The sequence below is a fragment of the Poromitra crassiceps genome, assembly GCF_964638095.1.
Source record: "Poromitra crassiceps genome assembly, chromosome: 3".
NCBI classification, from domain to species: domain Eukaryota; kingdom Metazoa; phylum Chordata; class Actinopteri; order Beryciformes; family Melamphaidae; genus Poromitra; species Poromitra crassiceps.
Window position 1 is genome coordinate 51702843 of NC_139625.1, and position 22322 is coordinate 51725164.

At 43.2% G+C, this 22322-nt stretch overlaps 1 protein-coding gene across 1 annotated transcript in view; it reads right to left on the bottom strand.

The window, feature by feature from the left end:
• Nucleotides 1-570: 570 nt before the first annotated feature.
• The window catches only part of myo10l1 (myosin X, like 1), a gene marked incomplete at both ends in the record, with an annotated part of 58499 nt that continues 36747 nt past the window's right edge, over nucleotides 571-22322 (bottom strand). Inside the window, 39 exons of the mRNA XM_083633053.1 lie at nucleotides 571-675; nucleotides 774-965; nucleotides 1096-1272; nucleotides 1577-1924; nucleotides 2033-2156; nucleotides 2433-2569; nucleotides 2995-3202; nucleotides 3470-3618; nucleotides 4094-4242; nucleotides 5602-5722; nucleotides 5969-6126; nucleotides 6636-6830; nucleotides 8984-9126; nucleotides 9669-9724; nucleotides 9937-10030; nucleotides 10198-10293; nucleotides 10406-10510; nucleotides 11141-11282; nucleotides 11472-11595; nucleotides 11870-12478; nucleotides 12895-13140; nucleotides 13768-14074; nucleotides 14170-14276; nucleotides 14516-14633; nucleotides 14819-14943; nucleotides 15052-15132; nucleotides 15536-15644; nucleotides 16817-16899; nucleotides 17024-17092; nucleotides 17206-17298; nucleotides 17673-17739; nucleotides 17927-18027; nucleotides 18177-18323; nucleotides 18620-18738; nucleotides 18863-18992; nucleotides 19664-19770; nucleotides 20152-20236; nucleotides 20371-20384; nucleotides 21631-21755. Coding sequence (XP_083489179.1) covers nucleotides 571-675; nucleotides 774-965; nucleotides 1096-1272; nucleotides 1577-1924; nucleotides 2033-2156; nucleotides 2433-2569; nucleotides 2995-3202; nucleotides 3470-3618; nucleotides 4094-4242; nucleotides 5602-5722; nucleotides 5969-6126; nucleotides 6636-6830; nucleotides 8984-9126; nucleotides 9669-9724; nucleotides 9937-10030; nucleotides 10198-10293; nucleotides 10406-10510; nucleotides 11141-11282; nucleotides 11472-11595; nucleotides 11870-12478; nucleotides 12895-13140; nucleotides 13768-14074; nucleotides 14170-14276; nucleotides 14516-14633; nucleotides 14819-14943; nucleotides 15052-15132; nucleotides 15536-15644; nucleotides 16817-16899; nucleotides 17024-17092; nucleotides 17206-17298; nucleotides 17673-17739; nucleotides 17927-18027; nucleotides 18177-18323; nucleotides 18620-18738; nucleotides 18863-18992; nucleotides 19664-19770; nucleotides 20152-20236; nucleotides 20371-20384; nucleotides 21631-21755 — 5665 coding nt within the window. The remainder of the gene's footprint in view (nucleotides 676-773; nucleotides 966-1095; nucleotides 1273-1576; nucleotides 1925-2032; nucleotides 2157-2432; nucleotides 2570-2994; nucleotides 3203-3469; nucleotides 3619-4093; nucleotides 4243-5601; nucleotides 5723-5968; nucleotides 6127-6635; nucleotides 6831-8983; nucleotides 9127-9668; nucleotides 9725-9936; nucleotides 10031-10197; nucleotides 10294-10405; nucleotides 10511-11140; nucleotides 11283-11471; nucleotides 11596-11869; nucleotides 12479-12894; nucleotides 13141-13767; nucleotides 14075-14169; nucleotides 14277-14515; nucleotides 14634-14818; nucleotides 14944-15051; nucleotides 15133-15535; nucleotides 15645-16816; nucleotides 16900-17023; nucleotides 17093-17205; nucleotides 17299-17672; nucleotides 17740-17926; nucleotides 18028-18176; nucleotides 18324-18619; nucleotides 18739-18862; nucleotides 18993-19663; nucleotides 19771-20151; nucleotides 20237-20370; nucleotides 20385-21630; nucleotides 21756-22322) is intronic.

Consider the following 22322-nt stretch of genomic DNA (forward strand, 5'->3'; position numbering starts at 1 on the left):
AGAAAAGAGAGAGACACCCAAAGTGGAGGAGTGAGAGAGAAAGGGCCAAAAATGATCAAACAAATAGTTAAGTGAGAAAGTGAGGCTATCCTCCGGCTGGCAGTGCACTGGGGTTGAGTGGTTGTGCTTGTTATTAGTGAGTTTGGTCCAGAAAGGAACACGGAGAGAAGTTTGGAGTGTGCTTGAACATCTACATCTACATGCAAGACTAAAACTGGGGTTGTGTACTTGAAGGACTGTCCCAAAATACAGGTTGTTGTTGTTGTTGTTGTTTTCATGCTCATTTTTAAATAGACATCTAATCCATAATCCCATATTGACCCTTATCCCAAGTGGAATTCAGGCCACTGGAGTGTGCGTTTGGCCTCTGTGTCCACTTCTATCTTGCTTTTTGAGGAAAAAAAGAGACGCTCTCCCACCATTCTGGATTGGCCCTTGAAGATGAGCTCATTGGTACAGTATGACTGCCTCCATCAAAATCAACCGAACAACGCCAGGGACCGAGGCAATTGCTGCCTCTCGCTGTCTGACCCGTCGGAGGAATCAAGGGCTCTGATTGGTTGCTGGCGATCACCTGATCCATGCACTGGAGACACTCGATGTGGACATGATGCTGCAACGTTTCTTCACCACCATGTTTATGTAGGCCCTCATGATCTTGGTGATCTCCCCGACCTGAAGAGAAACAATGGATGTTTTATCGTGTGCATGTTTGTCTTTGCATGTTTATGTGCATATATGCAAGTTCCCAAATAGGACTGTAAGCTTCTTACCAATGGAGTCTCGAAGAACATCTCCCTCTCATCCACGATGATCTTGTAGGTGCAGGGCTGCGGAGCTCCAAAGAAGGTGATGTGTTCATACTGGAAGGTCTCCAGTGGCTTGGGCTCTCCTCGCTTGTACACAGACATATTGTCAGCACTTACTCCCAACCACAGATCATGAGGGAAACCACCCTCTTTACACTGCAGAGATGAGAGAGCAGGGGTTAACACATGCTTATCAGACATTTCTATGCTAAAAACACAATGCCTTTAATGTTATTTGCTCAAATAACTGAAAACCATCTTTTCAATTTTTTTATTGTCTTCTCACCTCCACGTCAAACAGAGTGGATCCGTATCCGGGCCACTCCTTGACGATGCTCATGTATTTGAGCATGGCCTGGTGCTGAGGCATGCCCTGCAGCCGCGTCCACTTCTCCAAAACACTGGTCCGCGTGGCAGAAGTCTCCTCCTTCACCCACATCTCCAGCATCTGCTCCTCCTCCACCTGGAACACACAAGTCAAGTCAGCCAATCCATTCATCCTCAGTCAACCTATCAGTCAATGAATGAGTAAATCAATCAGCAATCCAGTCAGTCAGACTGTCAGACAGGCAGTTGACTGAGCTTGTGGGAATAAGAGAAAATCTGTTTGCAAAGATCCATGCAAATCACTGTTGCAAAGCAAGGCTCCAGTCAAATCAAACATGTCACATTGCTCCATCACACCGAGAAATGAGCAACATCTAAAGAAAAAGAACAGAGACACTTTGGTTTTATTCTACAATATAAATACAAATTTTGATCCCTACCTTCTGTTTCTTCAGTGACCCAGTTTTGAAGCTTCTCCTCAGGGTGCCGTCCAGGAAGCTCGGGGTCCTGCGTTTCTCTGACCCAGCCGCAATGGCCGCCACCCCTCCTGCCACCCCCTTCCCTTCTCCCGCCCCTCCGCCTCCTCCCCCTGCTGAAGCGGGGCGCGGGCCCTGCTTGGTGGAGTGGAGGATGCGATTGCGGAGACGTCCGATTGGATAAACATTTCCCAGGCTCCACCCAGCCCGGCCCGCCCCGTCACCGTGGAGATACTGAAGACGTAAAGCGGCCAGGTGCTGCAAAGTCTCCTCAGAGGCCGGGAAGTGACCACTTATGAGAGACTCATGGGCCTGAGAGAGAGAGAGAGAGAGAGAGAGAGAGTGAGAGAGAGCGAGCATGAGAGATAAGTTGCCTTTTCTAGAATTGGACTATTGTGCATAATGTGCGGTACAGCTCACCTGCTCAAACATGAATGCGAACTCCACCCCTTCTTTGGGCATGCTCTCTACATCCAGGAAGCAGTAGAGCTTGAAGTAGAGTCTCCACTCTCCTTCCTCCTCTTCTTTTTCACTTCCTGCCAATCTGGGAAAAGGCACAGAGTCAGATTGAGTCCCCAGTCACAGAGACACACCAAAAAAGCCCCAACAAGAAATATCAAAACAAGTATTCCCCTCAGAATAATTTTTTGGTCATTTGACAAAGCCTCTAAATCAGTATTTAGAACATCAGGAATTCAAACTCTACCAAACCATGGAAACCAGTAGAAGTCAAGTTTGTGTCATTGGGCTTCCACCTTTTGTAGCCAAGCTGTCCTGCCACTGCAGGTTCATGCTAGAGGAACACACTACTCTCAGATACCTCTCAAACTTGGCCAGGACATCGGCCACGATCACTCTGCTCTCCAAAGCTCGGTCTGTGAAGCTGTTGTGTTCAAACAGAGAGAACAGGTTCCGGCTCTCCTCCATGGCCAGACCTCGGATCAGCTTCTCCACCACCTGGAGACAGAAACATTAAAACACAGACTCTGCTATTTAATATTGTAGTGAGTTTTAAAACTAGATTGTTCTTAAAACAAGTGGAAATAATTTGCGGTGAAATAATTTATTTCCAAGGCAAATCTCAACTTGTTTCAAAAATTCTCTTGACTCAAGTGAAGCAAGTCTTAAAATAAGTTAAACTGTAATGGAAACAAGTGAAATTATCTGAACCCACTCGCATTCCCCCCCTTGTTTTAGGAAAAATAGAATTTCAGGACTCAATAACAGATTGAAGATTGAACACAAACAACATAGGGTTAGGATTATAGTACTTTTTCAGGTTACTCCATGAAAACATTCACAGACTTTATATTTCCAAGATGATGGTGATGTGTCAGTGTCTGTATGTGTGTGTTTGCATGCATGTGTGTTTTTATGTGCACCTCTCCAGCTGTAGTGTGTGAGTTGATGGAGATCTTGCAGGAGCCTCCTCCATGGCAGTAGACAGTGGTGCTCATCTCCTGCCTCACCAGCAGGGCGGCGATCTCCTCCTGAGAGGGAACAAACTCACGAGTCTTGGTCTTCTTCAGGGATTCCCCGATGAAACCGGCATAACGCTCGATCTCTGTACCGGGGTAACGCTCACGCACCCTAAGTAATAACGGATGCGCGCACACACACACACACACACACACACACACACACACACACACACACACACACACACACACACACACACATTACACGATTATTACACATTTTATACATAATAACCTATAAAGTGACCACACCCAACACACCACACCTAACACACACACACACACACACACACACACACACACACACACACACACACACACACACACACACACACACACACACACACACACACACACACACACACACAAACACACACACCTCTTAAGGTGGAAGCGTAGGTATCTGAGAATGGTTCGACTGGGCAGGAAGGTGCAGCTCATGCAGGTGAGCAGGTGCCAGTGCGCCCGATTGGCTGGGCTGTTAGGCTGAGGCACGTGATTGGTCTGTTTGATCACCTGACAGTACACCTGCAAAAAATATAAGGGGCATTAAGTAATCTATGGCATTCATCATCTCAGCACCTGGTGAAGTAATTGGTATTGATCAACAAGTTTATCAAATCCCTGCAGATATATAAGGTCATTTTGAGCTATTGGGACAGTAAAAACCATACTGTAAAATATACACTTTTTATAATGCTCACATATGGCATTGTGTTTTTCTCGCTTTGATTTTAACCGTCTTGTAATACTGGACAGTGTCAGTAGAAACCAACCAAGTAAGAGTGGTAACTTGCAGTGGGCATTAAAAGTAATGTATAGTTTGCTTATTTTAGCATTACATTCATGCTAGTTAGTGAACAAATGTACACATTATTTTTTTATTCTATTTCGTTTGTTGTTGTTTTTGCATCAGAGAGGACAGCAAGAATTGAATTGTTCAGACCAGCTTGTTTTCTCTGTGCATATGACAATAAAGAAGTTGATCTTGATCTTAAAGTACCTCGTCCCTGAGAGGCCGCAGGTCCTGGCAGGTCTGCAGGATGCCCTGTATGATGGGTACTGTGTCCGCCAGCGTCTCCATCTCCTGCAGGGAGTTGAACACTCGTACCGCCTCGTCCTGCAGACTGGCATAACCCTGCTGCCTTTGGACTGCAGAGAGACACACATAGACATATATAAAGAAATACAGAGGTGTTAAGAGTAGTGCGGTTGATTGATTTAATCTATAATTATAATATTTTAAAAGAAGTACATGTGGAGGATTCAGCCAGACAATATCTTCATGTATCCCTAACCCTAACGCAAGAGCTTTTTCCATTGTAGTCCTTAGGACAGTAGACGGTAGTGGGGGGTTGTTAAAAAGACAAGTACAATATGGCATCCTGCACAGACCAAAGGCCTACTGTAGGTCTCAACAATAGCATATACCGGTACTCCATTCTCATAAATCATGACAATCATAAAATCCCAGAATACTAAACATAACATACTTTAGTAGAATCTGCCATAATGACACAAAACATCAAAAATACATACTGTAAGTTTACAAAGTCAAGGCAAACCATTCATAGATCTACCTTAGAATCCATACTTTCAGGGAGGACTTGAACCTCCCTGAACTCCCTGAACTGTTTTCCTCTAAGTTCATTGGAAGATTATTGGATGGTAGCAGAGTAGAGAAATGTCTGCTTGCCCAAACCACAGACTGTATAAAAGAGACCAAACAAGACTTAAATCTGAATGAAACAATGTCTGTAGAGCTCCCTCTAGTGTCATAAACATGAGTATCTCTAACATATTTAACAAAGTTAGAAAGCTAACTGGTAACCTGGTTGATTCTTTCTTGTACTCTCTGGTTGGCTCTTTCTTGTATAGTGGTAATAGTGATGATGTATACGATAATTGTGATGATGCAAATGTTAGAGTTAAACAAAAGGCTAAAGCACTTATATGGATATAGGCTGCATTTGAGTTGAACTTATAATAATAATAATTTATTGCATTTATATAGCGCCTTTCTAGATACTCAAAGCGCTTCACATATCAGGGGAGGGAAGGGGAGGGAACTTAACTCATCCACCACCAGTGTGTAGCACCCACCTGGGGGATGCAGCCAGTTTGCACCTGAACGTTCACTACACATCAGCTATCATAGTGGAGCGTTGAGGACTGAATGTGCCAATTAAGTAACTTAGGTCTCCATGATTGAGGGAAGGCCTGTGTGGGAATTTAGCCAGGGCACTGGGGTTATGCCCATGCTCTTGCGAAGAGCTGCTCACTCACAGGACAGAGTCCTGTGTACTTTTTTTTTCTGCTGACCTAGAGAGGGCAGTCAAATGCCTAAACAACAGCAAATGGAATAAGTATGAAAAGAAGACTACGGCAACAATGATGTTTGTGTGTGTGTGTGTGTGTGTGTGTGTGTGTGTGTGTGTGTGTGTGTGTGTGTGTGTGCGGCGTGCGCCCATAGGCTGCATGTAGGGCCTGGATTGCGGGAGGTTGACTTACGGCTGGTGACCTCTCCGTAAGGCAGCGGCAGCAGAGGGGAGTGGAGAGGATGCTGGGTGTATCTGAGGATGGGATTCCTCCGGTACATCTGCTCCACCACATCTGGGTTCACACTGTTTTCCTGCGAGTACACAGGCACAGAGAGGTCACATTCAACGGTGTGTGAGTGTGTGTGTGTGTGTTTATTTGTTTGTGAGTGTGTGTGTGTGTGTGTGTGTGTGTGTGTGTGTGTTTATTTGTTTGTGAGTGTGTGTGTGTGTGTGTGTGTGTGTGTGTGTGTGTGTGTGTGTGTGTGTGTGTGTGTGTGTGTGTGTGTGTGTGTGTGTGCGTGCGTGCGTGCGTGCGTGCGTGTGTGGATGTGTTTTACCTTGATGTCTCTGATGAGCTGCAGAGTGGGGGTTTCTATGGGCTGCTTGCTGTCTATGACTCCCTGTATGGCGGCTGTCCACCTGATGGCCTCATTCAGCATCTTGGTGTAGAGGCGGTAGGAATGCTTCCTGCCGTGCACTATGATGTTCCAGTAGCCTACAAATACAGGACACATGCATTAGCCTGCAATGAAGTTCTTAAATGTCAATATTTTCTGGTTTCTTTAGTCTTCTATGACAGTAAACTGATTATCGGACTGTTGGTCAGGACAAAAGAAGACATTTCAGGATGTCATCTTGGGCTTTGGGAAAAAAGTGATAAAAGTGAAATTTTTCACCATTTTGTGACATTTTATAGACCAAACAACTAATCGATTAGTTAATAAAATAACCAACAGATTAATCGATAATGAAAAGAATCGTTAGTAGCAGCCCTAAGATGCATTCTGCATTTAAATCATTTTTTGTAGGAAGCAGAAAGCTGAGGAGATAAATTAAGTTTTATAAAAAGGACATTTTTTTTCTTTCAATTTCATCCAATTACTCTTTCATGTCTGTAATTGTAAAAACAGAATCTTGTCTCTACATACTCCCTATCCTCTTATGTCTAATCCCTGATTAAACCCACCCTCTCTCTCTTTTCCCTAGCTTTCTCCTCTTTCTCACCTGTCTCTTTGTGCACCCGTTCATCCGGCTGGATGACGGAGCAGAGGGAGTTGAGGACCAGGGTTCCCATCTTGGAGGAGTTGCGCTCTGAGCTCTTGTAGTAATCCAGCGAGTTGTGCGTCAAAACAAACCAGCGCTTCTTCAGCTTTAGAGAGGTGCTCTTGGCGTTCGTCTTCATCTCCTTCTGGAGCCAGCCTGAGGAAGAACAAGGGAAGAAGAGCAAAGGGAGAGGAAGAAGAGGAGTGAGTAGAGGAGTGAGGGGAAAGAATGCATTGTTTTGTTTTTCTTTTTGCAGATGAAGAAATGGACTAAAAATGATTTTGAAAATTCTTAAACATGCACATTTCTACACACATTTAACCCCTAAATTGTCCACTTTCTTATTGATGTATGCCATATACGATTTCAGACGGAAGCCCGTCTTTATTGTCACACGAACACACACAAAATATGTCCTCTGCATTTGACCCATCCAGGCTTGTCCTTTCCTCCGAGGGGCAGGCCAGGAGCAGTGGTCGCTTTTATTTCCAGCGCCCGGGGACCATCATTGGACCAACGTCAGATGTTGTCGTCACTGGTCGGATGACGATCTTCTGCATGTTTTTAGTGGGGGGTTATGTACGGAGGAACCCCCTGGGGGGTACGGGGAGAACATGCAAACTCCACACAGAAAGGCCCTTTCGACGAGATAGCCCACCTGGGCAGTAGGCACTGAAGATATGGGGGGGTCACAACTCCAGCGCCCACAGCGTCCCAGGCGAGAATCGAACTCAGGACCTTCTAGCTGTGAGGCGACAGCGCTACCGACTGCGCCACCGTACCCCTATATACAGTATGCTGTAGAACAGACTGTCAATGTCTTTTACATTCCCAACTTTATTGAGATGAATTCACCATCTATACCTGAGCCTATGTTGCCTAATTTCCATATAATCCCTATAAAAACTACAACGACCGCACCACGGATTTACGCCTCCGCCATTGGTTCATTCTTGAGTCCAAATCGCCATTTGAGGCAAATTCGAAGAAATTCCATCAAGACATTCCTGAGATATCGCGTTAATGCTACCCCTGAAGAAGACAGACTTTGTTCGCTCTGTGACCTGGGTGAAATTGAGAATGAGATTCATTTTCTATTCTATTGTACTGTCTATGATGAGGTAAGGGAGATACTGTTCAGTAAATGTCCTCTATTTATTTTTTTGAGATGGACGATTATGAAAAACTTGAGTTGTGTTTTAAGAAAGGCACTTTCTTTATTGGAAACTTTATTTCCCAGGCATGGGAGCTAAGGCAGAATGTTCTGTTCAGAAAATGATGTAATAATTTTTTTTCTTTGCTGCTCTGGTGGTGTATGTTATGCTGTGATTTAGCTTTATTACTGCGGCATTGGCGTATGTTGTACTGTATAATGTATACTTTGTGTGACTGTCTTGTAAGCCCATGGCACTGTCAAGTGTAAGCCCATGGCCCATGGCATGGGCCATGGGCTTGGTGGTCAAAGGTCCAAGCCCCAAAGGTCCAAGCCCAAAGGGCCTTGTAAGCCCATGGCACTGTCAAGTGCAGACACATTGAATAAAAATAAATCAATCAATCATTAACAAGCTTGAAAATGGCAATCGAGAGGTCACAGTGACCTTGACCTTTGACCTTTGATAACCAAAATGGAATCAGTTCATCCTTGTGTCCAAGTCGATGTTTGAGCAAAATCAGAAGAAATTCCATCAAGCCGTTCTTGAGATATCGCGTTAACAAACTTGGGAATGGCGTTCTTGAGCTCACAGTGACCTTGAAATTTGACCACCAAAATCTAATCAGATCATCCTTGAGTCTAAGTCGATGTGTGAGGCAAATTTGATGAAATTCCGTCAACGCATTCCTGAGATATCGCGTTAAGCTTGAGAATGGCATTCGAGAGGTCACAGTGACCTTGACCTTTGACCACCAAAATCTAATCAGATCATCCTTGCATCTAAGTTGATGTTTGAGGCAAATTTTATGAAATTCCGTCAAGGCATTCCTGAGATATTGTGTTAACAAGCTTGAAAATGTCGTTCGAGAGGTCACAGTGACCTTGACCTTTGACCTTTGACCACCAAAATCTAATCAGATCATCCTTGAGTCGAAGTGGATGTTTGAAGCAAATTTAATGAAATTCCGTCAAGGCGTTCCTCAGATATCGCATTAACGAACATTGGACGGACGGACAAACGGACGGACGGACGGACAACCCGGATACATAATGCCTCTGGCCTGGCTATCGCCGGCGGAGGGATAATAAAAAATCCCCCCCCCCCCAAAAAAGTCAATGTAAATAAAGGTGCGTGTGAAGGAAACCCAGTTCTCACCTCTGACCAGGAACTCCTGTCCGTCTATCTTGGCGTCTCCTTTAGGTTTCTGCAGCAGGCTGATCCAGTGATGCATCTCCTCTGGCGTGTCGGTGTTGCAGTGGATCACACGGTTGGCCGTAATGATCACAAAAGAGTTGGGCCTACAGATGGAAAGTGACAGGCATTTAAAGCAAAAATCCACCCCTGCATACTCCCACACTGTTAGATATCATCATTCTGGTCTATTGCGGATACTGTCGGTGGATAAATTGGTATCTCTTCCTCTTCTATGATGGATTTCTCCCTGTATGATTATCGGTTCAGCATGGTGAGTCTAGAGAGAACCTTTTCTGTTTGATCCTGAGCGACACTGACACCAAAACTTGACATTCACCGCCGATGTTGTTGAAAAAGTTTCTGCTATCATATTCTGTGGTATATGTTTATCATATTTTTGCTATCATATTCTGTGATATAATATTTTATCAAACTTTCTGCTATCATATTGGGTAATAAAATACACCACCAAACAACAAAATGTGCCCAGAAATAGAAGGTACATCACCAATAGCTGTTTTTAGCAGTGTTAAACTGCTTTGAGGTTATTTTTCCTAAAGTGTTTTGGGGTTATTTTTCCTTTTTGTGATGGCTAGATATTGCAGATCGTCCTCTAACCCTCTCTTTGATGAGTGATCAAACTTACCGATCAGGGTTGTCTGATGCACATACAGAGTCAATCAAGCCCACATCAAGTGTACCCTAAAGGAGGAGGGGAGCAGAAAGAAACAATCAAAACATAACTATATCATAAGCTAATATAGTAAGTTAATACATAAATATGTCTTCTTACTATGCCATGCAGAAATTAAAGAGTACAAGGCATGTCTAAATAAATGTAATTACGGTATAATAACAGAGAAATAAGTAGAACTCATAATAAGCTATTTTTTAGCATGTGTTGAGAGACTAACCACGGCGTTCTTTGGGTTGGCCTGTTCATGGGACATATCCAGCAGCTGCTCAGGAGTACACACACGAACCTTACTGAGCACGTTGAACCAGCCACTAGACATAGAGGGAGAGAGAGAGAGAGAGACAGAGAGAGAGAGAGAGAGAGAGAGAGAGAGACAGAGAGAGACAGAGAGAGACAGAGAGAATAAGCACAAGTTTGTATATATGTTCCACTCAGGCTCAAATAGGAAAATAGTTTTTATTATCGGTTTTCTCCACACCTTGCATCCTCTGGCGACTCTGCAAACACCTGATAGGTCCTCTCATCGGTCACAATGTTCAGAGCGTTCTCCTTTTCATGATTATCCACTATCTCTCTGTAAATACACAAACAGTGTATGTGTCTGAAAAATGCAGCTATTGACTAGAAAGCAGAGATACAGTGACTAAGGTGTGTGTGTGTTCTGGGCCTGGAGCGGTGGATCTTACTTGGCGGCCCGGATATCAATGGTTCCTTTCAGTTTCTCCTCGCTGTCGTTCTCAAAGTACATCAGCTTGCTGTCCCTCAGTACGAACCAGCGCATCTTCCAGTTTCTGGGGCATCGGGGGTGAGACATTATGAAAACAAAGGTCAAGATAATCCAATGTAGCATTATAAAGGATGTTTTTTTACTATAAATGACACACTTTAGGAATTTAGAGCACTTTATTCTCACATTAGAAACTGTATTACAGAATTACCTTCTTTATATAGGCCTACCTCTGAGATATATAATCGGGCTCATGTCTTGCTCAAGAATACTTCAAGAGTGATGAAGACATTATAGACTGTTGCAGGGATCGAACACGCACCCTTCCAGCTATAGGAAGGTCTTCCTCACAACAAAACCATGTTTCCACCAGTTCAACTGGTAATTAATTACAGGTGTCCCAAACAGTCACTATTCCATATCATCACTCTCAGATGAAAACCTCCTAAATGGAAACTTCTGAGCATTTCTGAGTTTATTCAATTAGTTTTGAAAGGATTTAAAAGCCCAAGGTGCATATGATTTTCTCACAACTAATCTTTCAGTTGAAATCACCTAAATTGAAATTAGGAGGTTTTCACATGACAGCAATATGGAACAGCATTTCCAACAGAGATATGGAATAGCATTTCATGATTATTACTCATTATCATGATCAATTAGCATGCAGGTTACGCTCAGTAACAACAACAACAACCTCCGTGAAAGAGTGGAAAGGCCTCCTCCTTTCTTATAGAGCCAGCCAGACTTGAGAGACTCCTGTTTGGACCTGAACCACATGAAGGTCTCGTCCTTCAACACACACCACCGCCTCCTCCATGGGATCATCAGACCAGCTGGAGGAGAAGAGGAGAAAAATTACACTGATAAAAATGCACTACAAGTAAGCCCTATAGGCAAAAGTTATATAGCTGTATTTTGAAAAAAGTGAAATGACAGCTACTGATAAATGATAAACTTCAGGTAGGGATTTCTTTCTTCATAGACAACAACTAAAAAGTGTTGATGATGTCGTATAGACTCACCCTTCATGTAGAGGTAGCTGTGGAAGTATGGTGGTCCGTTTCCATTGAGTATGCTCACTCTGCCGTTAGTCACCTCTTCATCAGTGTCCACCAAGCCGTCATGATCGTCATCACTGTCTGCATACTGGAATATTACAGACAGCAGAATTGTCATTATTATTTAATTATACTAATCATGCAATAAAATAGTTGGAAAGATATTGTCACCGGCATTTCATACCATCAATACCTTGCCATAACAGAACTAAAACAAATGAAACTGTAATCATTTTATTGCATCATCAGGTCATAAAATACCATGTCATAAGAATCGATAATGAAAGTAATTATATGATTGTCTATGTGCATACATATCTGCGCGAACGCGTGTGAGGATGCGTGCGAGTGTGTGTCCTCACAGAGTCGGAGCTGCCTCTGTAGGACTCGATGCTGGCGTTGGTGCAGGTCGACTTCCTCGGGTGCTCCTCGTCTGCCGCGGCGGCGCTCCCGCGGTTGCTCCCAGACACGGAGCTGTCGTCTCCGGCGGTGACAGACCCGTCCTCGTCCTCCTGGTCGTAGTCGGATTCGGTGTCGGCCGGCATGCTGTAGATAGGCTCCTCCCCATCTCCCAGGCTCTCCACCATGCTCACCTTCCTGCCTGTCTCCGCCTTCGCTCCATCTTTCTTCTCTGTCCCATCTCCTGGGAGAGGTGGAGGTGGGGGAGGGATAGCAGAGCCGTCTCCAGGTGGAGGGAGATGAGGAGGAGGGGGAGGAAGGCCGGGAGCAGCGGCACCATCGATGGGGAGGGGATGCGGAAGAGGAGGTCCGGAAGGCACCATTCCCTCGGCAAAGGCAGGCGGGGGAGGTGGGAGGTGAACGAACATGTCCTGGTCCAGAGGAGCGTCCGACTCGGCAGGAGGGGGGAAGTCCGGGAGGGGGATGCACTCCTCCTCAGCATGGAAGCCCTCATCCACCTCCTCTTCTTTGGGTATGGCTGTGGCAGCAGCTGCCCCAGCCTGAGGTCTCACCTAGAATAGATGAAATGTCAAAGTTGAAAGGCCATATCTTACGCCCAAGTCTTAGTGCAAGGGCAAATCGTTGCTAGTTTCTAGTATAACACAAGGGCATTCTGAACAATGAAATTCTTAGGAGAAGGCAAGAGACAACTATATAGTAGGCATAAGAAAAGTTATCTAATATTAAATGTTAAAAAGAGTCACAAATAAGTGCAAAAATAGCAACAACAAAAAAAAGCAAAAATATACATAGTATTAGAACATTAACAGCAGCAAATGGGTTAGTCAGGGAAGTTTTGTCCAAATATGAATTCATCCAAATATGAATTGTATGCAAAAGAAAGGGTTGCCTACGTTTTACTTTTGATTTAAGGTAGTATTGCATGGCCTATTTCTTCATATTTTGCAAAGGCTATGACTTGAATCACCTCTGCAGAAGGCTTAGCCTCCATTGCTTCCAGTGCAGGATCCAGGCCTTCGAAGTTCAGCAGGTCGATGAGTTCCGTGGCCTTGCGGGACGCCTCCTTCTTCATCCGTTTTACCTCGGCGTCCCGGCGCAGCTGCAGCTCCTGTTTGGAAGACTCGCACAGCTGGGAGACGCCGTCCTCTCTCTTCTTCTGCAGACGCTCGATCTCTCTCTCCAACTGCAGGATCTCCTCCATCTGACGGGTCTCCTGGAAGGGCAGAGGGGAAAAGAGACGTATGGAGTAGAGCTGCAATGATTAATTGATTAATGAATTAGCTGATCGACAGAAAATTAATCTAATCTAATTAAACTATTTTTATAATCAAATAAAAAACTAAAATTCTCTCATTCCAGCTTCTTAAATGTGAATATCTTCTGGTTTCTTCACGGGCAGTGAACTGATTATCTTTCAGTGGTGGGTGGGCGGTGGGTGGTGGACTGTTGTTCAGGACAAAAGAAGACATTGGATGTCATGACTCATGTTGGAATTTGGGGAAAAGGTGTTTTTTAACCATTCGTCTTTTTAAGGGCCAAACGACTACGGTAATCAATTAGTCAAGAAAATAATCAACAGATTAATTGATACTGAAAATAATCGTTAGTTGCAGCCCTAGCATTGAGCGTAAAATATTATTGAAAAAAGTAGCACTGCTTTTATTCTACATATATTTGCTTTATTCTGTAAATCAGAGAGAGCAGAATGAGCTTCAAAGTCACTGGTGATGTATGGATATTGACAAAGGAAAAAGAAAAAAATATCATCAATTTTCATTTCATATTGATTACTTTTTGGTCTTTAGAATTTTTTTGTTCTTTGTGTAACTTGAAACCACACTGAAGATGCAGCACTTGCCTCTGTGGATTCGTCTGCCTGAGCTGCTCCTTCTTCTCTCGGTCCCTCCTGCTCCCCTTCGCCCTGCTTTTTCTTCTCTTCCTCCTCTTTCCTCTTCTTCTCGTCTTCCTCCCTCTTCTTCTTCTCGGCTCTGAGCTTTCGAACGCGGACGCGCGCCACCTGACCTCGCCTGTGTTTCTGCAGCACCAGCGCTGCCTTGCGCTGCTTGACAAACCGCCTGCGCTGGATGTGTTTGCGGAAATGCTTCTGGAGGGTGACGATGCTCGTACGTACGCGCTTGAAGTGCTTCCTGTGGACAGAATAGGTGAAATAAAGACATCAATTATGAAAAGTCAAAAGCAGACACTTCACCAGACTGAGAATCCCGTTTCTGAAGGCTCTTACTTGGCAGAGAAAGTGATTAGGTGGGCTCTGATTATCATGGCCGCTTGCCGACGGACTTCATCCCTTTCTTTCTCCAAACAATGTTCCAGAGACTCCTTCATAAACACCTACAGGGCAAAGGACAGAGGTCAAGAGTGAAGAGTTAACAGGAAGAGGTGTAACATGTAGAAAAAACCATGAACTACTTTGAATGCTGTCCGTCATATGATTGAATCTCTCCTGGCGTGTACAGGTGATGTACAAAACTGCTATTACGTATGTTCACAAAGGCGATTGATAAAAGTCTTCTACCATTCGAAAAGGTGTAGAAGAGTCACATGGACTTGAAAAGCTGCTACAACCTTACCTTGGTCTTGCCTAACTGCCACATTTTCTTGGTCTTGTCATATTTGGTCAGAAGGTCTGTACTCCTCTTCTTATCATCGCCTGCTGCTGGTGCTTTTTCCTTCAGAATGATCTTATACCTGGGAGGGGCAGAAGAAGAGGGACAGAGTGTAAGAGAAAAAGAGAGAGGTCTGGGGTAAAATGTAATGTAATAAAAAAAAGTTGCAATATCTCAAAAAATAAACATACAAAGAGACACACATGCACACAAACACACATAAATAACGAAAAAGACTGAGAAATATGTGGAGTTAGAGATGCTTACCGAGAAAAGAAGTCTTTAAAAGTCCTGCGAACAGGAAACCCAGCCCGACGGATCTTGACTGTCTCCAACATCCCAGAGTACCTCAGCTGGTTCAGAACCACATCCGGGTCAAATACATTGGGATTCTACAGGAAAGATAAGAAGGAATGTTGTTATTATTAAACTAGTATTTTATGGGAAGATACGCAATCATGTTTTGAGGCAATATTAATATGAATTTCAATCAGACCAACCTTCTCCATGTTGGGCTTGATGCAGCGAATGAAGAAGGGATTTGATACACTCAGACTGGCCATAAGAGCGTGGAGGGAGTCCTGGGAAAATAGTTAAATTGAAAACCTTTCTCCTTCGCTCTTACCTTAAGCAAGCGCTTTCAATCATATATCATCATTCAAGGGAAACAGCAATATAAATTTTATGTTAAATTCAAGATTCAAGATTCACTTTAGAGTAATAGCCACATTAAGTAATCAGATTACAAACAAGGAATTTGACTTCGTATAAGTATGCAGTATAGAAGACGAAGCAATACAGACAATCACAAATCATCTGTTGTCATCTCCCTATGACTCTGACATTTGAACTAGTGTGTGTGTGTGTGTGTGTGTGTGTGTGTGTGTGTGTGTGTGTGTGTGTGTGTGTGTGTGTGTGTGTGTGTGTGTGTGTGTGTGTGTGTGTGTGTGTGTGTGTGTGTGTGTGTGTGTGTGTGTGCCTTACCCTGAACTGGGAGCTGACAGTTGGTTTTCGTCTGGCTGTTCCCATCTTCTGAGTCTCCTCGTTATTTCTGCTGCCCACCTTCTCAAACAAGTCATAGATGAAGTCCAGTCTGGGAGGCAACAGAAGCATGATAGATTATACATATGATGAATGGTACAAAAAACACAGTTAACCTGGGCTGATGATTAACACAAGGCACAGCCAAGCCAAAATGAGCAAAAATCAATTGTGTTTTCAGAAAAGTACTGATCCTGGGCGTCCGGCTAGTGTAGCGGTAGATTCCCTGCCTACCAACACGAGCGTCGCAGGTTCGCGCCCCTGTGTTACCTCTGGCTTGGTAAGGCATCCATACAGACACGATTGGCTGTGTCTGCGGGTGGGAAGCTGGATTGAGGGTATGTGTCCTGGTCGCTTGTATACTTTCCCCAACCTGGTTTAGATGAAACCATGCCCCGAACTCATTTGATTGGTCGCCTGCAACGGCTTCTTCCTGAAAACGTGCAGCAAGTAAAAAAGATGTGGTTAGGGTTTTCTTATTTAACCGCGACCACGACCATAACCAAACGCTAACCCTAACCAAACTGTTGTACTTGTCTAACCCTAATGTTTTACAATAAGAAAACTGATTGTTAAAAATGTGTGTGGTTTGACCAGAAGTCAAACCCCAGAAGTCAGATTGGAAGGCAAGCACCTTACGCAACCTGAGCTGAACTTTTTTCACCCCCTAACCCTAATCTTAACAACAACAAAAAATTTGCCGCACGTTTTCAGGAAGAAGCGGTTGCGGCGACCAGGGTCGGGGCGCCTGTTCGGGGCGGAAAGGAACTGGTGGGAATAGCATGATCCTAACTGTGCATGTGTCGGAGGAAGCATGGTGCTAGTCTATGGCTCTCCCCAGATCGGCAGAGGGTGGAGCAGCGACCAGGGCAACAGGGGGAAATTGGCTAAGTACAACTGGGGAGAAAATGGGGGGAAATCAGAAAGGAAAAAAAAAAGAAAAAACACTGACCCCTCCCCCCCTTAAAAGATCCTGATCCTATGAGTTATTCTACACAGACAGTAATGTTGTAAAGTAACATATTACTTTCGAATGAAAGTAACTAGTAATATGTAGTATATTACATTTTGAAAGTAACTTGCCCAACACTGCATATGACTGAATTTAATACATTTATATTGAATGTACACTGTAAATGAACACAATATTGAATAGCTGAAACCCCAATTAATTATTCATTCAACCAATCTATCAGTTATTGGGTGTGAGAGACTGTGTCCGACCTGCTGTCCTTGAGCATGTTTAGGATGTCGTCTCTAAAGGTGTCTCTGTTCTTCTCCAGGACCCCTTTTACATCATACAGGACCTGACAGACAGACAGAACCAGACTCATCATGAATTCCCCAGGCTTCACAAAACAAATCTGCTTGCTCTACACTACAGCCTAATAGATATGCTGATATGAAGAAAACCAAATATGCACAACTCACCTCCCCGGCATAGTGTTTGATACCAAACTGATGGTCAGCAAGTCTGGGCTTTACATAGTAAGGGTTTGTCTGCAGCAAAGGGGAGACAGAATACATGATAGATTTAATAACAGCACAGCAGCTCCACATCGTGTGAACCATGTCTTCTGCGGGTGTGTATATAAATGTGTAAATAAACTTACCGAGTGTCTACTGTGCAGCTTCTCCAACAGAGTAAAGTCTGTTCCTTTGGGGAAACGGCTTTCCTCATTGACTAGTGCCAACATACCCAGTTTCTAACAGAGAAGAATCATCACATTATAGCATCAGCTAAATCAAATCAATGTAACTGATTGTAATATAAACAACCCACAATCAAATTGATCAATTCCCATGAAAGCTTCTAAGACAGGCATATCAGCCAACTCATCGCTGGCCAGGAATAAGCCTTCAATTTAAACCAAGCTGAAACTGACTCAGAAAAGATTTACTCAGAAACAGTTAAGCTTGGTGCTGCAGTTAAATCGAACATGCTAAACTGAATATATCTGTTTTTGGCATGAGCAAATCCTGGGCCAACATTTCAAAATCCCTTCCAGACCTCCAGACGATAGACATGGAAACGTTTGCCGAGTTACCTCTCTTATGTTGTGATACTGGAATATCTTACCTTCTCTATAAGGTCAAGACACTCTGCATTGTCCATCCAGTCTATGGCATCCCACTGGACACCTTCCCTGTGGAGGGTAAACACAAAACATTACACACGGAAAATCAAAATCTGTTTCTATATCACAGCAGCATCTGTACACTCCCAACGAAGCTTTGGTGAGAAAGGGATCAGCAAACATTCAACCTGTACTATATCTCTGGCTTTGTTTACAGTGCATGGTTTATGCAGACACATGTGCTATAGGAGGGTACCTGTTGTACTCTAGTTGCTCCAGGGAGAAGATATGCTTATTGAAGTACTCCTGGAGTTTCTCATTGGCGTAGTTGATGTTAAATTGCTCAAACCGATTCACCTGCAGGGGGAGACGCACATATGGTGTGAGAGAGAGCTGATGTACGGGTCTGTATCTGGGCATGGGGGTTGGTTGGTTGTGTGGCTGAAGGGCAAATTCACCAGTTAATTGTGAAAAAACAATTAAGCATAACAGCTCAGAGCTCTGACCTCAAAGTTCTCAAAGCCAAAGATGTCAAGGATGCCGATGGATTTGAAGTTTTCCTTCCCTTTGATCTTCTGATTGATCTTGAGGATGATCCAGGAGAAACACTGGGAATACAACGCCATGGCAACGGAATCCCGGGAATCCACGGCCTGTGACAATGAGAAGGAAACGGAGAAGGATCGGTTATGATAGATGTTTGCGTGGGGGAAGAGACAGAGGTTGATCCAGACTTAAATAAGAGAGAGATAATGGGAGAAAGAGCATGTGTATAAATGTATAAATGTGTGCATGAGTATTTGCCTAAGTGTGTGTGTGTGTGTGTGTGTGTGTGTGTGTGTGTGTGTGTGTGTGTGTGTGTGTGTGTGTGTGTGTGTGTGTGTGTGTGTGTGTGTGTGTGTGTGTGTGTGTGTGTGTGTGTGTGTGTGTGTGTGTGTGTGCTTCTTACCTGCTCTATGCTGAGTGGGGAACAGATCTCCTCTCCTCTGAGGATTATGGAGCGCTGAATCAGGACTTCAGACAGCTGGAAGGAGTCCAGGCCCAACAGCTCACTGGCATTAGTGACCACTGGAAAGAGAGAGAGAGAGAGAGAGAGAGAGAGAGAGAGAGAGAGAGAGAGACAAGTTACACACATATATTTATCTAAATTATCTATCTATCTATCTATCTATCTATCTATCTATACACTGACCTTGCTTGGTGGTGATCTGTGCACCACCTGCAGTCATGAACTCGACGTTGCCGAGCTGTAGGACTCCAGACAGCAGCTTAAACATGTCTCTGATCTCCTCCTCTGTAAACTCTAACACCTTCAGTGCCTCCTGCACAGAGAAAGAAACATGTATTTGATCTCCTCCTCTGTAAACTCTAACACCTTCAGTGCCTCCTGCACAGAGAAAGGCACAGTGGAAAGAGATTAGGCCATACCGGCAGCACTCCACATTTCCCCAAATGAAACGCTCATATTACCAAGGTGCCGAAATGTTCTGCTGACTAAGATTGAGTTTTAACCTTGATATTTCAATGACGAGGATGGTAATATAGTCCAAGGAATATGGTCACTGATCCTGTATCAGCACTCCAACTCAAAAGAAGTTTGATAAATGCTGATTGGAGTTTTAGTTAACAAACATTACTCTGAGGTGGAGATGCTCTAGAGGCAGATCATAATTTTATTGGTTGAGTTAAACCTCACTTTGTAGAGGCAAAGAACCACAGCTTTTCAGAGTAAGCTACAGGTTAGCTAATTGGCAAATCTGAATGGAAAAAGTAGGAAATCCAAAGAAAGAAGTCTGGTCAAAATATAAGTATGGCAACTAGAAGGCAATTGGAGAGTGCAAACCTTGATGAACAATTCTCCAAGCTGCTATTACAGCCAAAGACATCATACCTATGACTTAATTTTTACTTCTAGAAACTTCAATCTGATGAACACTGGAGATGGTCAATTATAGAAAATACCGCCAAACAGAGATAATTCAGCCACACTGACCATGACACTGTTGAAGAGTTCTTTGTCATTCAGGCTCTTGTCCTTCAGACATCCTGATTGGCTGAGGTAGTGGAAGGATTCAGGAGGGTCCTCTAGGTAGTACAGCTCTGATCCAGGAAACACATTATGTTAGTGTGATGGGAGATAAACCCTTTCCACTTGGAGATCGTCTGGCATCTACAATTTTGCCTTTTTTGCTGGGACTGACATTGTACATAGTGTTTCATATTTCATGACTTTTTATCCACACCAAAACATTGCAAATGGATCATATAACACCACAAAATTCATAGGCATCAGTGAGAAAATCAAGCCGTTTCCCCTCAATTTCTGAGATGTTGACTGTGGCAAAATGGTGTTGGGATTTTTTTTTGCTGTCTGCAAGGTATATAAAATATAAAATAGGGGTTCTAGATGATTCTGGTGTTGCTGAACAAATGACAATCATTACCAAAATGTTAGGAAGATGTTCACAGAGCTTTCCGTACCTTTTTGCTCCTTTTTTGCTCCCGCCAGCAGAGCGTAGAAGATGTGATAGTTCCGCTCTCCCGGGTTTTGACGCACGACGCGGTTCTAACAGCAAAAATCCATGCAGCAAAATCTCCATTAACATATCAATGTGCTTCACAATACAAAACAGGGGGGAAATCACTCTTAATACATTTAAATTTGATGTGAGCAGGCAGTGCAGCCCCAGACATGATTACCTTTTCCAGTAAATCTGAACGAGACAGAGTCAAGGAAATAATCCAATCTCTGCATTCCACTGTTATTGCTCTTCACATTCATACAAATCAAGGGCTGAGTCAAATAGTCATCCTAAATAATCCTAAGCGTGTTATCATGGCATTTCATAAGGTAATTTCACACATAATTGTAGAGTAACTTTACTTTCAAATACTTTTTGGTGATTGTTTAAATTTAAATGTTGTATGATCTATTGCAGTGATTCTCAAACTTTTTCATATCAAGGACCACTAATTTACTACAGATTACGGCCACAGAATGCCAGTTGATGAGAAAGTGTCTCTCTGACCCAAATCTGAGAATACTTTTAGTGTTATATATGATTTTGATTTTATATATGATTCTGTCTATCTGTATTATACAGTAGGTAGAGAGATAACAGTAAAACTATGATCAAAACAGTCATTCTTCAACATTCTCGATTTGTTATCTTTGTGTAAATGAAGTAATTTTGAATGAATGAATGAATGGATAAATTAATGAATTTTTTCGACAAAAAATACAGCAACAGGCATACAGTATAAAATAACTCATCTAGGATATCACAATAAAGTCGTTAAACATATTTCTATTGTGGTCCTGAGGTCTTAGCAAACAGAAAAAGGAATGACACTACAATACACAATAATACAATACAATACTAGACAAGAAAAAACATAAGTAAAGATGTTTTGAAGTTTGACAATAGAGAGAGAGGCAAAGTGAACGTCACTTCCTGCTTCAGCACTGTGCCAGAGATTTTCTTCCGCAATTTATTTTTCTATAGACATTTCGTAAAATGCTTATAAAAATTGTTTTACTTGGTCAAACCAAATGGTTCAGCTATATTTAGAATCGAGAGAGACCATAGAACATTTCAGTCAGACCAAAACTTAAAAAATATTTTCTTTAAACCTGCATTTTTTTACGTTTTGGTCAGAGTGAAATGTTACCCGGTCTCTCCTGTTTCTAAATCTGTACCGTTTGGTTTAAAACTATTTTTATAAGCATTTTACAAAATGTCTATGGGAAAATAAATGGTGGATGAAAATCTCTGGTAGAGTGCTGAAGCAGGAAGTGACGTTCCACTTTGGCTCTCTATTCATCAACTTACTCTGGACCCCCTGGAACCCCCTCAAGGACCCCTGGTGGTCTCTGAAGCCCATGTTGAGAACCACTGATCTATTTCGGCACATTCCTGATACAAATACATCTATTTTCCATATAAAGAACAAGGATACAGTCAATGACGCAGCCTCCCTGGATGTTGCCGCTCTCCGAGAAGTGAAGCTGGATGAACTTCCCGAAGCGACTGGAGTTGTTGTTGTAAACAGTCTTGGCATTACCAAATGCCTCCATGATCGGACTGCAAAGAATGAGTGAAAAGCTTTCAGTTAGTGAAATCCTGTTTGTGTGTGTTGATGTGTGTACATGCAGTGCAGAATGGTGCATAGAGATCAGGTTGTGCTGCAGGGGCCGTTCGTGGGCCTGTTCCTCATATAGCAACATTGTGTAGGCCTATTGACCTTTCTTTATCTGGGGAAAGTTGGCAGAGGAAGCATGCTCTTTTGCAGAAATCCCCTGCTTCATTCACACAGCTACACACATCCATAACTGACAGCTGCCCAGTATATCACCAGTCTTTGTGTGTGTGTCTGTACCAAGCCCCAACCTTCGATTCCGAAAAAATTAGGCCAATGCGGAAGTACAAAAAAAAGAAGCTGTAGTTCCCCGAATGGCCACTTGAGGCTGGCTCCAAAAGGGAGTCATTCTGGTCATTCCCCATTCACCCCCATGTTAAAATGACAGATTTTACAGCAGAAATAAACATGTTTACAGCCTAGTACAAAAAAGGGTTTTGGTCTCTATTATATAGCTAATTTCACTGTTCATAACGTACAGGGGTGAATTTGTATATAAGTCACCTGTTTTG